The sequence below is a fragment of the Cydia fagiglandana genome, chromosome 15, assembly GCF_963556715.1.
Source record: "Cydia fagiglandana chromosome 15, ilCydFagi1.1, whole genome shotgun sequence".
NCBI lineage: Eukaryota > Metazoa > Arthropoda > Insecta > Lepidoptera > Tortricidae > Cydia > Cydia fagiglandana.
Genome location: NC_085946.1, coordinates 16,490,404 through 16,504,023, shown reverse-complemented (window position 1 = coordinate 16,504,023; position 13,620 = coordinate 16,490,404). Strand labels below are relative to the sequence as shown.

General features: G+C 41.9%; 1 protein-coding gene across 1 annotated transcript in view; it reads left to right on the top strand.

Moving 5' to 3' along the window:
* LOC134671506 (protein pecanex) overlaps window positions 1-13,242 on the top strand; it is a 53,087-nt gene extending 39,845 nt beyond the window's left edge. Inside the window, exons 16-27 of the mRNA XM_063529372.1 lie at window positions 987-1,134; window positions 2,171-2,322; window positions 2,873-3,056; window positions 4,734-4,903; window positions 5,599-5,726; window positions 6,168-6,281; window positions 6,586-6,707; window positions 6,911-7,003; window positions 7,334-7,399; window positions 8,087-8,217; window positions 11,267-11,690; window positions 12,206-13,242. Of these exons, the coding sequence (XP_063385442.1) occupies window positions 987-1,134; window positions 2,171-2,322; window positions 2,873-3,056; window positions 4,734-4,903; window positions 5,599-5,726; window positions 6,168-6,281; window positions 6,586-6,707; window positions 6,911-7,003; window positions 7,334-7,399; window positions 8,087-8,217; window positions 11,267-11,690; window positions 12,206-12,346 (1,873 nt within the window). The 3' untranslated portion in view covers window positions 12,347-13,242. The remainder of the gene's footprint in view (window positions 1-986; window positions 1,135-2,170; window positions 2,323-2,872; window positions 3,057-4,733; window positions 4,904-5,598; window positions 5,727-6,167; window positions 6,282-6,585; window positions 6,708-6,910; window positions 7,004-7,333; window positions 7,400-8,086; window positions 8,218-11,266; window positions 11,691-12,205) is intronic.
* Window positions 13,243-13,620: the final 378 nt, after the last annotated feature.

Genomic DNA, 13,620 nt, shown 5'->3' with positions numbered 1-13,620 from the left:
CTCACATCAAACAATACCACATTAAAGACGCATTCATGGATCGCGTTGATGAGGTAACTGACCTGGGACTGACCTTGGACTCGAGACTTGACTTTAGGACGCACGTTACCAAGATCTGTAAGCAGGCGAACAAGGTCCTGGGGTTTATCATGAGGGTATCGAGCCAGTTTTGTGACACTCGTGTTTTGCTGTTGTTATACAACGCCTATGTTCGCAGCAAACTTGAATTTGGTGCTTGTATCTGGGATCCGCACGAAAACAAATATACCCTCATGATCGAAAGAATCCAGAGGAAATTTGCTCGATTTCTATATAGGAAAAAGTTAGGATATTATCCTTATATGTATCCATCATTGTTTGTCAGTGGTATGGTCGGGATGGATACATTAGAGTTGCGGCGGAAGTTGTTACTGATGGTGCATTATTATAAGCTCCTGTGCAACCAAGTCTGGAATCCATCGACACTGTCAAGAATAGGTCTTTCTGTTCCGCCCCCTCGCCGTTGCCCCGCGGCGGGGGAGGGTGGGGCGGTCGTTTCGCGACGGCGCCGGCGCCTGTTCGCATGCCCGGTGAGGCGCACGCGCTGGGCGGCAAACGCTCCCTCTGCAAGAGCTATCGCTCTGTTAAATGATATGTCTCTGCGGTTACCTGACGTTGACATTTTTTATCATGCATCTTACCACGTTATTAAAGGCATGTATGAATTTTTGAATTTAATTGATTAATTAATATTTATTAGCTTTATTGACATATTATTTTGATACTTAATTGATAATTGAATTTGTTTCTGTTTTTGTACCGTTGACATGTAATTTTATAGTGTAAGTGTAACATAGCATGTATAATATTAAACATTACTTATAAGCGCCTTGGTTCATTAGACTGTAAGCTTATTCGTGAATAAATCAAATCAAGTAATACACCAAAAGTGTCTTTATATGTACTTGTTAAAACACTAACACTAATCTTAAATAATTTTATTCCAGCGTGGAATTCTTCCTGTACGGTCTCCACTCGCTGTTCAAGGGCGACTTCCGCATCACCTGCGCTCGCGACGAGTGGGTGTTCACCGACATGACACTGCTACACTCTGTGTTAGCGCCTGCCATCAGGATGGCTCTGAAACTGCACCAGGTTAGTGTTCAAGATTGCTATAAGACTAAATTCTTCCTGTACGGTCTCTAGTCGCTGTTCAAGGGTTATTTCCACATCAGTGATCCAAAGAGAATCTTCGAAACGAGAGCGTCCCTGTCCCGATCCTGCGTAACTTCCTGTCAGTTACTGACGCGAAGCTGAAGCAGATCAGCCGCCACACTGTCTTCCCCAGCGATACCTGGGCCGACCCACCAGTCGGTCGTCCCGCCCTCTTGACAGCCTGATAATCTCCCATTCTGAGTAGGTGACCGAACCAGCGAAGTCTGTGGGCTTTCGTTTCGCCGATGATATCGGGTTCGCCCACTAACTCCTCGATCTCGGCACTTTTCGGATCCCACAGGTGCTGTCATCTCTGAATAAGTCCCAGGATCTTGCGAAAAACTTTCCTCTCCGCTACCAAGCGCTGACTTTCTTCTTCCAGTATTAGGGACCAGGCCTCACAGCCATACATAAAGATAGGCCATGTAACCATTTTATATATCCGTAACTGTGTTTGTTGAGAAGCCCGGACACCAACACTTTGTGGAGGGCCGCACTGCACCGCAGGGCGTTTTGGATGCGTATGTTCATCTCCTCCCTGTTGTTTCTGATCTAAATAAAAAAAAATATTTAAACTGTTTATTATAAATAAAATTTACAATTTCAAATTTCCAATTTTAATATTACTTAACTTTATGTTTCTTTGAATAATTTTACGGTTTAGACTCACTTGTTTTTAGTCACTCGCGCGACATTTTTCGGAGAGCCTAGGTCTCCTTTAACTAACACTAACAGTGCGAGCAGCGTTCACGACGGCCGTGTATCGCGTACTGCGGCTCGCCGCGTCGCACGCTGCGCGCGCGCCGAGAAAACAGGTTGGGGGAGGTCTTCCGCTGTTATTGTAGGCGGGCATAGTAGTGTGTTTGGGCTTGTGTCACCTAACACTTGTAGCGATACACAGCACGAACTCACTATGATATTTATGTTTCTTGTTAGTTCACGAGTCCACTGATATTTACCACGTGTTTTGTTGCAGGACCACTTCATGTTTCCCGAAGAGTACTGCAGCAGTTCAGCTCTGTTCTCCGCCATCGCATGTCATTCCGCCCGACTGGTCATCTGCCACGAAGCGGCCCCGGCGTGGCGACACAACGTACTACGAGGGGCCCCACACCTACTTGCCCTCAGGTATCATCTAGCTCTACCCTCTGAAAACCCTATTACAGCGAATAATGTTAGTTTGGTCTGACTCGTCATTTGCCATAACCTCCTAAGACCCCGCGTACAAATTCGACAATCTATTTTTACTTTTATTGTGTAACTAAGGGTTCTAAATTCAAAAACAAAACAACTGTCATTGGGTCTCAGGTGGATAAGGCGCACCTTACTGTGGATTCCGTTGAGCCCGACGCCTACTTGCCTTCAGTTATCATCTTACTCCAACTTCCCAAAAACCATATTAGAGCGAAATAAGTAATGTGTTATGTGGAATGAGTAAATGTGGAGTACATTTGGAGAACTTATTTCATATTACAGTCGCCATCAGATATATCTGAGCGGCCGAGGTGCTCAAAAATATCTGAACACGGACTCTAACGCCTTGACAGTAGAGGCGTGTTCAGATATTTGTGTGCACCTTGGCCGCTCCGATATATCTGATGGCGACTGTACAATGAATGTTATGCCATTTACAACATCGTAAACGGCTACATAACTTACAAATTTCGTTCCATTTCAGACACGTAATGGACGAAGGCAACGACGACTACAAGATAATAATGCTGAACAAGCGCCATCTAGGTTTCCGCGTGATAAAGTTGAACCGCGAGTGCGTCCGCGGACTCTGGGCCGGACAGCAACAAGAACTAGTCTATCTGAGGAACAGGAACCCAGAGCGAGGGTCTATCCAGAACGCTAAACAGGTAAATAAGCCCTAGATAAGGTTAAATATTAGTACTTATGTTTAGGCATAACTCCTTAGTTTTTAATTCATTAACTGGTTGCCCAAGATACAGGCTATGCCTAGTTTGAGGACCCCTGTTAATTCCGTTGTCTATAACAGCATCGCTGTAAGCATGTAACCTCAACTTCATGTATGTACCCACTGTTTAACCCATTTTATATGTGCAATAATAAATATTTTTTCATTTTCATTTCGAATATGTGTTCAGTGCTCGCTTCACTCGTCGTCGCAACATGCCTCACTTAGGTCGATCAACGCATATTTTTACAGTTATGTATCTTTTATCGCAGTGATAGGGTTTTTTTTTCTCGTAATGGAATTATACATAGAGGTACAATAATATAGAGATGAAACGGGGGAGGGGCCAAATGACCGAACGAGATACACTTATACAACTTTCAGTAGGAGTAGCAGAGAAAGCGGTACTATTGCTTGTCCTTGTCACAGACTCACTTTTTGTTTGTTCCCCGGCCGAATTACGTAGATTGTTTTTGGTATGTTGTCAGGAATGTTAAAACGTGTTGTTAATATTGTCGCATTGCGTATGTTTTGTCCCTCACGGAGGCACGCGCACATCACTTCTATATGATGCTACCTTCTATGGAATTATACCTTTGAACGAGCATTCATTTTATTCATATTTTATTCATATATTTATTGATAAAGATAATTCATTACACGTCAAGAATACAAATGTCAATCATAATTCATTAATTATAAATTAAAAATCAAAGTACATACAATGTAGACATCAGAAAAATGCAATAACTAGTTAATAGCTTAATATTAACAATATTTCATCGCGACAAAAAAAAAAGCCAAAATTAAATTTCTCACTAAAATACCTACTGCAAACATGGACTTTACTATTTACATATTTACATTTTGTGCGTGGATCGATGACACTTTATCGAAAAATTCGTCGATGGTGTAACAGGCCATTTCCAATAATATTTTTTTGATTTTATTAGCAAATGTGACGTCACTAGGGGCATCTCTAATGTCGGCAGGTAACGCGTTGAATAATTTGACTCCTAACACACCGACGGATTTCCTGGCTTTAGCGGTAGTATGGGGCGGGACCAAAAGCAGACTTCCCCCGCGCGTGCTCCTGCCTGACTGCTGCTCACGGGTTTTATACGAGCTGAGATTACTTCTAACATACTTACATGCTTCTAAAATGTACACACTAGGTACAGTTAGGATTTTATGTTTAATGAATAAGGCCAGGGCTGAGTGGTCGTAAGGTTTCCCCGCGATTATTCGTATTGCTCTCTTTTGGAGCTTGAACACTCGCTCGCGCTCAGCCGCTGTCCCCCACAGATCGACACCATAAATCAATATCGAGTGAAAATACCCGTAATATGCTTTTTTCATATTTTCGTCTGAAAGTGTCGGGGCCAGTCTCGATAGTGCATTATAAAGGTTGTGGTGTCTCGGCGGTTCCGTGGGAATCTGCCAAATCCTACACCAGAACATGCGACACAACTAAAAACCGCCGTGTCGCCTAAATAATTTTTTAGCTTGTAAGATTTTACTATTGTATGTATGTTAGTTTGTAAGGTATGTATCTATGGGCCTTAGTTGCCTGATAATAAATGATATTTTGATTATTGATTTCATTACATTTTCGCAGGCGCTACGCAACATAATAAACTCGTCGTGCGACCAGCCCATCGGTTACCCGATTTACGTGTCTCCATTGACCACATCATACGCTGACACGTCTCCACCGCTATGCTCGTTACTCGGCGGGCCTGTTACTGTTAAAGCCATTAGGACGAGAGTGGCTGCGTTATGTAAAAGGTCAGTCCTTTCAAGTATTTATGCATTTTTTGCATTATTAGATCAAAGTTCAAAGTAAGATTTGGGTTGTATGCATAAGGTTGTTGAATCAAATTTTCACCATTGATGACATCATACCCAGTTATTTCGCTGCTATACTCCTTGTTAAAGTCATAAGTCAAATATTTTATTGCGTTTTACGTGTACATTTGATGCTTATTACAAGCTTTTATTAAGTTTCACCTGACCGTTGGCTGTAATCAAATCTTGCAAGTTAAATTTGATCCACTTCCCGGTTTCCGATTGAGCTGAAATTTTGCATGCATGTATAAATCAGATGACAATGCAATATTATGGTACCATCGAGCTGGTCTGACGATGGAGACAGGAGTGGCCATAGGAACTCTGTGATGAAACAACGCAACCTAATTGTGTTAGGGGTTAATAGAATTGTCTCGATGAGTATTAGTTGTCTTTCGTAAGAAAAGTACAGTCAGCGATAAAAGCTTGCACCAAAAATGATTTTTTTTTCAAAAACTTATTATTTATAGCTTAAAGCTAAGTACAGTCTCAACATAAAGCTAAGTACAGTCTCAACATGAACCAAATATGAAAAGAATCATGTGCTGAAAAAGAGGACGAGGATCGTTGTGCTTTTCTTAACATCACCGAGGTGTAAAAAATGGGTCACAGATTAATGTTTATTTTGTATGCAGGATCCGTCGTCGCTGCGGAGAGGGCTGCTCCAGTGGCGGCGTGGACGCGGCCGCCGCCGAGGCCGGCGCGGCGCGGGCCGTCAGCACTCCGCGGCACAACACCTTACATCTGTCCAGGAGCTCACTAGGTATATACACATATATATTTTTCACCACACCAGCTCGGAAAGGCTTACTTTGCACTTCAAAAACTGATAGCAAAGTTGCATTTTATTCACATGTGAGGCAAAGAAAACAAATGCAAATTTTGTGTAGTTTTCTTATGTTTGCTGGTAGGATTGACTTTTAAATTATGATTTTGGATGATAAATATTTAATAACATTCATTTGGATTTGATTTTGTTTGATATTTAATATTTGCTTCGGGTTGGTGTGGTGAAATATTTTGTGTTTCACTCGGGGGTAAATTTTGTTTAACCCTTGTGCAACGCACCGCTCAAGATTCCATTTTTTTTCAAATTTGGAATCTTTCGCTTGCTCGGCTATCAATATTAGCACGAGCGGTTAAACAACAACCTTGCCCCCTTGTAAAACAAATAACTATTAATACCTCTTTGTTTGTTTAACAGCGGGTACACGAGGCAGCTTAGCCAGCGCGGGCAAGCCGGGCGCGACGTTAGCATCCTTAGCGGGCTTACTACGAGAACACTCGCACGAACGGACGCAAGAGGAGGCCGCGAACGGTAAGTTTCGATCCTTTCTTTCCCTCTGTTTGTCTTTCAGCCAATAAGAAGGTTATATTAACTTTTAAAAATTTAAATTTAAAAATCATGAATATCGTTATCATTATAATGATAAGATTTAGTAATAAATATCAATATAATTTCAGATAGGTTAAATTTATTTTACTTACCGTTTGTAAAATTTAAAACGAGTTCGATACGCGTTTAAAATGGTTACGCCTGATACTACATCACATAGAAAATCTGGTTTCGGTTTTTATAGAATCTAGATGTTTATGAATGCATTTTTGAACGTTCCTTTCAGCCTACGGCAATACACAAGACACGACGGACAGCCGCCGGCGCAGCGAGGAGCGCGCGCCCGGCACGGCGCGGCGCGAGCGCAACATGCGGGCGAGGAGCCACGGCAAGGAGCCCGCCAGACAGGTACTAAGAACAAATATTCGAAAATTGGGCCTTTTTTGGACTTATATATTTTAATTTTAGATTTTTTTATGACATTTCTACTTACAATCACATCTCGGTACAATAAGTACTGAGGTCGGCTGAAATAGCCCGACAGATACGAACATTTCCGAGAAAATACGATGGAGAACAATAATGCGCTACATGAGTAGTATGTGTGGCAGGGCACCCGCAGCCGGGCGCGGCGCGAGCGCGCGCGGCCCGCGTCCTTCCGCCTCGAGCCGCGCGAGCGAGACGGCAAGCCCGACGAGCCGCAGGTATATACCAGCTTTATTCGTTGTTATTTTAACGACATACTCTGGCACACACACTTGTCAGAAATAAAGTCGGCAAATTTAAAAAAAACAAACGTGGGTGTGCCAGAGTGTAAAAAGTAATCTTTGCGAATATTTATCTTATATAGTGCAGAAAACTTTCCGTGCATATGTCAAAAGTTTAAATGGCCGTATGTACTGTAAAACGATACACGTGCAAATAGGTAATTCGTCAATTGTTTCGAATTTCCTCTTTTCCGCACTTGTATCGTAAATAACTACTTTTAGTGACTTATTGTTTATACCAGCCTAACCGTATACATTATGTTGAAGGGCTCCACGGGAAGCGGATGGGAAGGCGCCTGGCGCGACCAACCGAGGCGTTCCGCTAGTTCTAAGGTAATAAATTTCTTACGGTGAATTAAAACTAAGTATAGAATAATATTTTTTTTTTAATTTATTGAGAAAACCAAACAGTCATATAAACATATCAAAAATACAATACAAGATGTACTGCAACAAAAGATACAATAAAAAAGACCTGGAGGTTCATAAATTATAAATTATGTTAACTGTGTAAGTACAATTATAACTACTGCATATTAATACCAGATAGAAAAAACTGCTATCAGTACTTAGGTACTAAAACAACTTACGTTTAACTATGGTTTTTAGACTAGATATCGAATTTTGAAAGCAATCTATTTCGGAGAGATGTTTATTATAGTAACTAGGAACTCGTCTGAAAAAGGTATGCCTGGAATAGTTCTTGATAGGAAAACTAATATGAAACAGCGATCGAGGGCGTAAGGGGTGATGCGGACAACTGAAAGTAACTAATCTTAGGAGATTAGGACAATTAATAATATTTTTAAGAATTTTAAACATTTTGGACCTTTATTAAATTTTTGACCATCTATTTTGTCTTTGGTTTAGAAATTTACAAATCTAGTCTGCCAGCCTTATGGGAACCCTCAGCGATCAGACCTGGGTGATCTAGCCTAATATATACATATTGGGCTAAGTCATCCATGTTATGTTTTAATCTTAATCTAATTATGATAACCTATGTTCGTTTATCCCCAGACGGCGGCCCCGCGGCGATCAGAAGAGTCCTCGCTGGAGGAACTGGCCCCACACGGCCTCTCCGACGTGTCGCTGCCGGACTGCAAGATACTCGCCAACAGGCACGCCAGGCAAGACAGAGACTTACAAAGGTAGACATGATACACACACGCACACTACACATCACACACTGTAGGAATGTGTAGAACATGTATCTCCAGACGGCGGCCCCGCGGTGATCAGAAGAGTCCTCGCTGGAGGAACTGGCCCCGCACGGCCTCTCCGACGTGTCGCTGCCGGACTGCAAGATACTCGCCAACAGGCATGCCAGGCAAGACAGAGACTTACAAAGGTAGACATGATACACACGCACACACACACGCACACACAACACACTACACACTTTAGGAATGTGTAGAACATGTATCTCCAGACGGCGGCCCCGCGGCGATCAGAAGAGTCCTCACTAGAAGAACTGGCTCCACACGGTCTCTCCGACGTGTCGCTGCCGGACTGCAAGATACTCGCCAACAGGCACGCCAGGCAAGACAGAGACTTACAAAGGTAGACATGACACACGCACACACACAACACACTACCACAGAATAAATAATAGTACTAAGTACAGAAGACTCGCTCTCTAACAAAACGCATCTGTTACGATCAGCACAGATATGGCCGCTAGGTGGCGACAGCGCCACGCGCGGCTTATGGCTACCCACCAAAATTGGGGCCGAACGGATGTACTTTTAGCTACCTGTAGCAAAGCGACGAAATCGCGGAGTGAGCCACGCCTGACACTACACACTGTTGCACAGTAGTAGAGCCTGACCAGGAGTATATGATCACGCGCCATGTTGCGGAATTTCACTAGAACTAATTTCCTCATACTATACTGAACTGTCACCTTATTCTTCTTGATCGGGACACTCTTGACAGAGCGGTCGTGGTCATCATTGGAAGTCTCCCTTTGTGACACGTTTGACGGCTCGCCTCCACTCCTCCCTGACGGCTGCGCGTTTAGCGCATTCGTGCAAGGGGCCGTCCATTGCTGCCTTTATTTGGTCCGTCCACCTCATGGGCGACCTTCCTCGCGCTCGGGTACCTTCTACTCTGCCCTGCACTACCAGTCGCTCTATGGACACATCTCCACGTCGAGAAACGTGTCCAAAGAAAGTGAGGATGCGAGCTTGAACGATGGAGGATAGACGCTGCTTGATGCCGAGCTCTTGGAGTATGGAGACGTTGGTGCGGTGTTCGGTCCACGATACTCCAAGCATTCTTCGCCAGTACCACATTTCCAGGGCATCCACCCTCTTCCTCTCACTCTCCCACAGGGTCCACGTCTCAGCGGCGTAGAGAAATATGGGGAATACGAGTGCTCTAACGAGCCGGATTTTTGTGGATTTTGTGATGTTACGATTCCGCCATATTTTTCGTAACTTGTCCATAGCGCTTCTAGTAATTGCCATACGACGTTTGATCTCGTCTACACATCCTCCGTTGTTGCAAATCAGAGCTCCCAGATATACATATGATTTTACAACGTCACAATTCGCTATGTGTGTGACTTCGGGCGAATTGTCGTTGACACGATCGATAATCATTATCTTGGTCTTACTGCGGTTGATCTTTAAACCAAATTCCAGGCTAACCCTCTCCATTCTGCGTAGCAGATCCTCCATATAGCCACACCAGTAGCGAATAAGGTGGTATCATCCGCGTAACGGAGGTTTGAGATCTTTAGTCCTCCGATTGCAACTCCGTCGGTCCAGTCTTCAAGGGCAGTTCTCATGATGAGCTCCGTGTAGATGTTAAACAGGAGTGGAGATATGATACACCCCTGTCTGACACCCGCACTAGGGTGGAAGTGACTCGACAGGACACCGTCCGTTCTCACCGATGCTGTTCCATCTTCATAAAGCCTACGAAGAAGGTGTACAAGATGTTTTGGTGTACCCATTTCCAGAAGAGTCTTCCAAAGCATCGGCCATTTAACGGAATCGAACGCCTTTGAGAAGTCCACGAAGCAAATATAAGTCGGCTTGTTGAATTCCCGGGCCTTTTCGATTATTTGGCGTACCGTCAGAATTTGCTCGCGGGTGCCTTTCCCTTTTACGAAGCCAGCTTGTTCCGGCGCTATCTCCCGAGACAGGAAGCTTTTGAGACGTTCGTTCAGAATGTGTAGTAATATTTTGCTGGCGTGTGATATTAGAGCAATAAGTCGGTAATTACTACACATCTTTGTAGAGCCTTTCTTGTGCAACGGAACAAACACAGTATGAGCCCATTCCTTTGGCCATGTCCCAGTTTGCCAGATTTTATTGCAGAGGGTTTGAAAGATTTGGACGCCATACTCTCCTTATACATGAGAATAACAACGCCCTCTTGACAATGCTCATATATTACTTACTGGTCAGGCTTTAGACGTTATATCACGCACTCCCATTTTACGTCATTTCTACTCAAAAAAAGGATTAACGATTTAATTATACTCGTACATGTAACCACCTTGAAGATCCAATTGATTATCGACTCTATCTTTATGAATAATAATTCTTCATAAAATTATCTTAATGAACAGTCAGCAGCAGAACTTGCTAAGCGGGCCAGGTGTTCAAAATTATCTTGACTAGATTTTACTGTTGAGAGAATAAGAGCGTGTCAAGATAATTTTGATCACCTCGCCCGCTTAGCAACTTTTACTGCTGACTGAATAATAGATTATTATTTTTTTGATCTGATAAAAAAAATAGGAATAGATACACAATACAATACAAATAATAGATAATGGGCCATCCTCTTGGTGTGTACCTGATAATTGTAGGTAATTTTGAGGAAAGGCCCTTTAATATATTTGACTTGTAATATATTGGTTATAGAGATAATCCGTTCAAAACAGTTTTAATGCCCTACTAACCTACTACGTTCGTTTTTTTAGTATTAGGAAGAAGGTAAACAATCTTGACGTGTCTGTTTATTAAAAAATATTGAAAAACGCTTAAAATAAAAAAAATAGTTTATGTTACTTATGAAAGCAAGAGAATGTAAAAGATTGTAGATTATTCATAATTCTAACATATTTGCTGTGATTTATTTTTCAGTGGTGTTTTTTAATAGAAAGCAAAAAAAAGCACTAAGCAACGTTTAATTCCTCATTAATCTCCTTATACGTTTTCTAAATTATATTTTCCCTTCCAGATACTTCCTAAACGAAGGCACGTCAAAAGACCTCTCCAAACTCAGCAAAGAAATCCGTCACGAGCGAGAAAGCTATCGCGAACTCACCGGTCGATACATTGAAAAACCTGAAGCTATACCGCTCAAAGAAACCCACTATTCCGATCTATCCAACAAAGAGTCCATACTTAAGAAAGAAGGGAAAAAGGACTCAAAGAATAAAGATATAAAGACCAAAATCAAACGATCAGATTCGGGTAGAAGCGAGTTGAAAATGAATGTCAGTGTTGGTAGTAAAGTGTTGATAATTGAGCCGCTTGGGGTGTACGATTGTATCAATTTGGGGAGGAGGATAGATGTGCAGTGGCCTTCGGAGGCGCAGCGCGAGAGGGGGGGGAGGAACTTTTGGGGGAGCTGGGTGCCGATGCCGGGGATGGATGGACTGGTAAGTAGTGTGTTACCTTGAGTACCCCCATTATACTTTATACCGATTTATATAAAATAAAGCTTAGTGTGGTTTTCCACCCGTTCAATTTCCTTGTCCAATGTGTACCTATTGCGTCAATTTGCGTCTCACATTTTGCTTAATGAGAGAGTGAGACGCAATGTCATTGGACAAATTGGACAAGTGGAATACCGCTCGTAAGGAAGCTCCCTAATCGGCCGTGCGATTTAAGAATTTTTGTGGTAACTCAAAGAGCACCATTTAGTGAAGCAGAACTACTGACGAATACTAAAATGGTAACATTTTTCACTGTTTTTCGAAGTCATTTTTTTTAGGGTTCCGTACCCAAAGGGATATTACTAAGACTCCACTATCTGTCTGTCTGTCTGTCACTAGGCTGTATCTATTCTGTTGCCTCTATAACAACAAATACTTAAAAGTACGGAACCCTCGATGGGCGAGTCCGACTGCCGCTGGTCCGCTTTCTTTAATAAAATGATATTTTTTATTCGCAGGTGGTGCACAAATGGACCCCAAACCACCGGGACCCTAAACTACGGTCCCACGTCGACAAGAGCATCCTTCTCATTCAGATAGAAGACAAATTCGTGCCCATCGCCGAGAACTGTGTGCAGGACCTCGGCGACGAGGTTTGAGGTGAAATAGACCTTAATACATGGATATAAGACTCAAAATTGCGCTAGGAAGTTCTTTAAGATATTACGTATTGGAAGTGTCGTTCATGATTCATGAAGAATCATCATGAATAATATAATAAAGCATAAGATTCAAAATTGAGCTCAGAGGATCTATCGCGAACACCGAAGTTCGCAAATCGCGGATTTTTTTCTCTTTTACTCTAATTAAGGCGTAATTAGAGTGACAAAGATGCGGTATATCCCTCTAAACCCCTCTGAGAGGTAATTCCATACAAGCCTCTAGATTAGAAGACTCGGCAGAAGCATAACTCACAACACTTCTTTTTGTAAGTCGACGGTGAAATAATACGTTTGTGCACAGAATTCCATTGATTGTGCGCGAGCGAGTATAAGCCATTTCTAACTCTAATTCGTATGAATAAGCTTCAAGATCCCGATCTCATGTTACAACTTCCGTCATGTATTATGTACATACATCGGGGTTTTAAACTTCGTTTTTTTTAGCATTAGATATTAGGTAAACAATCATGATGTGTCTTTTAATTGAAAAACACATTTTAAAAATAAATTACGGCAAATATGTAACAATTATGAATCTAATACGATCATTTATATTCTTCTGCTTTCATAAGTAAGTTATTGATTTTTAAAAAACGTTTTTCAATTAAAAGACATGCCAAGATCGCTTACCTTCTTTGAAGTTCTTTCTAATGCTAAAAAAAACGAACTATAGTGCGGGAATGAGTTATAACTTTGGTGTGAAATAATTACGAAACTATGATTTAAAAATATGTAGTAACATTAACCACCAAATGTGCTTTGAAATGTTAAAATAGTATCGGTTTTTACAGTAGGTACAGCCGCCATCAGATACATCGGAGCAGCCAAGGTGTTCACAATATCTGAACACGCACTCTAACGCCCTGACAATAGAGGCGTGCTCAGATATTTTTGAGCGCCTTGGCCGCTCCGATATATCTGATGGCGACTGTACCTATTTTTTGGCTAGTATAAAACATTCGCGCACCATAAGACCCGATCCGATGATGAATGATTATGTATTTACGATTAATACTCAAATCTTATGATTATTCAAGTCTTTATTAACATTATGGCAATGAAATGTGATCCTTATTTCGTACGTGTAAGGCATAAATTTGATCTTATGAATTATAGGCTACGTTTGAAATGAATTATAGGCATGAAACCAGGCACGGTAAAATAGTACCTATTCCTTCCATTTTTGTTTTGAATATGCTAAGGTCAATGTG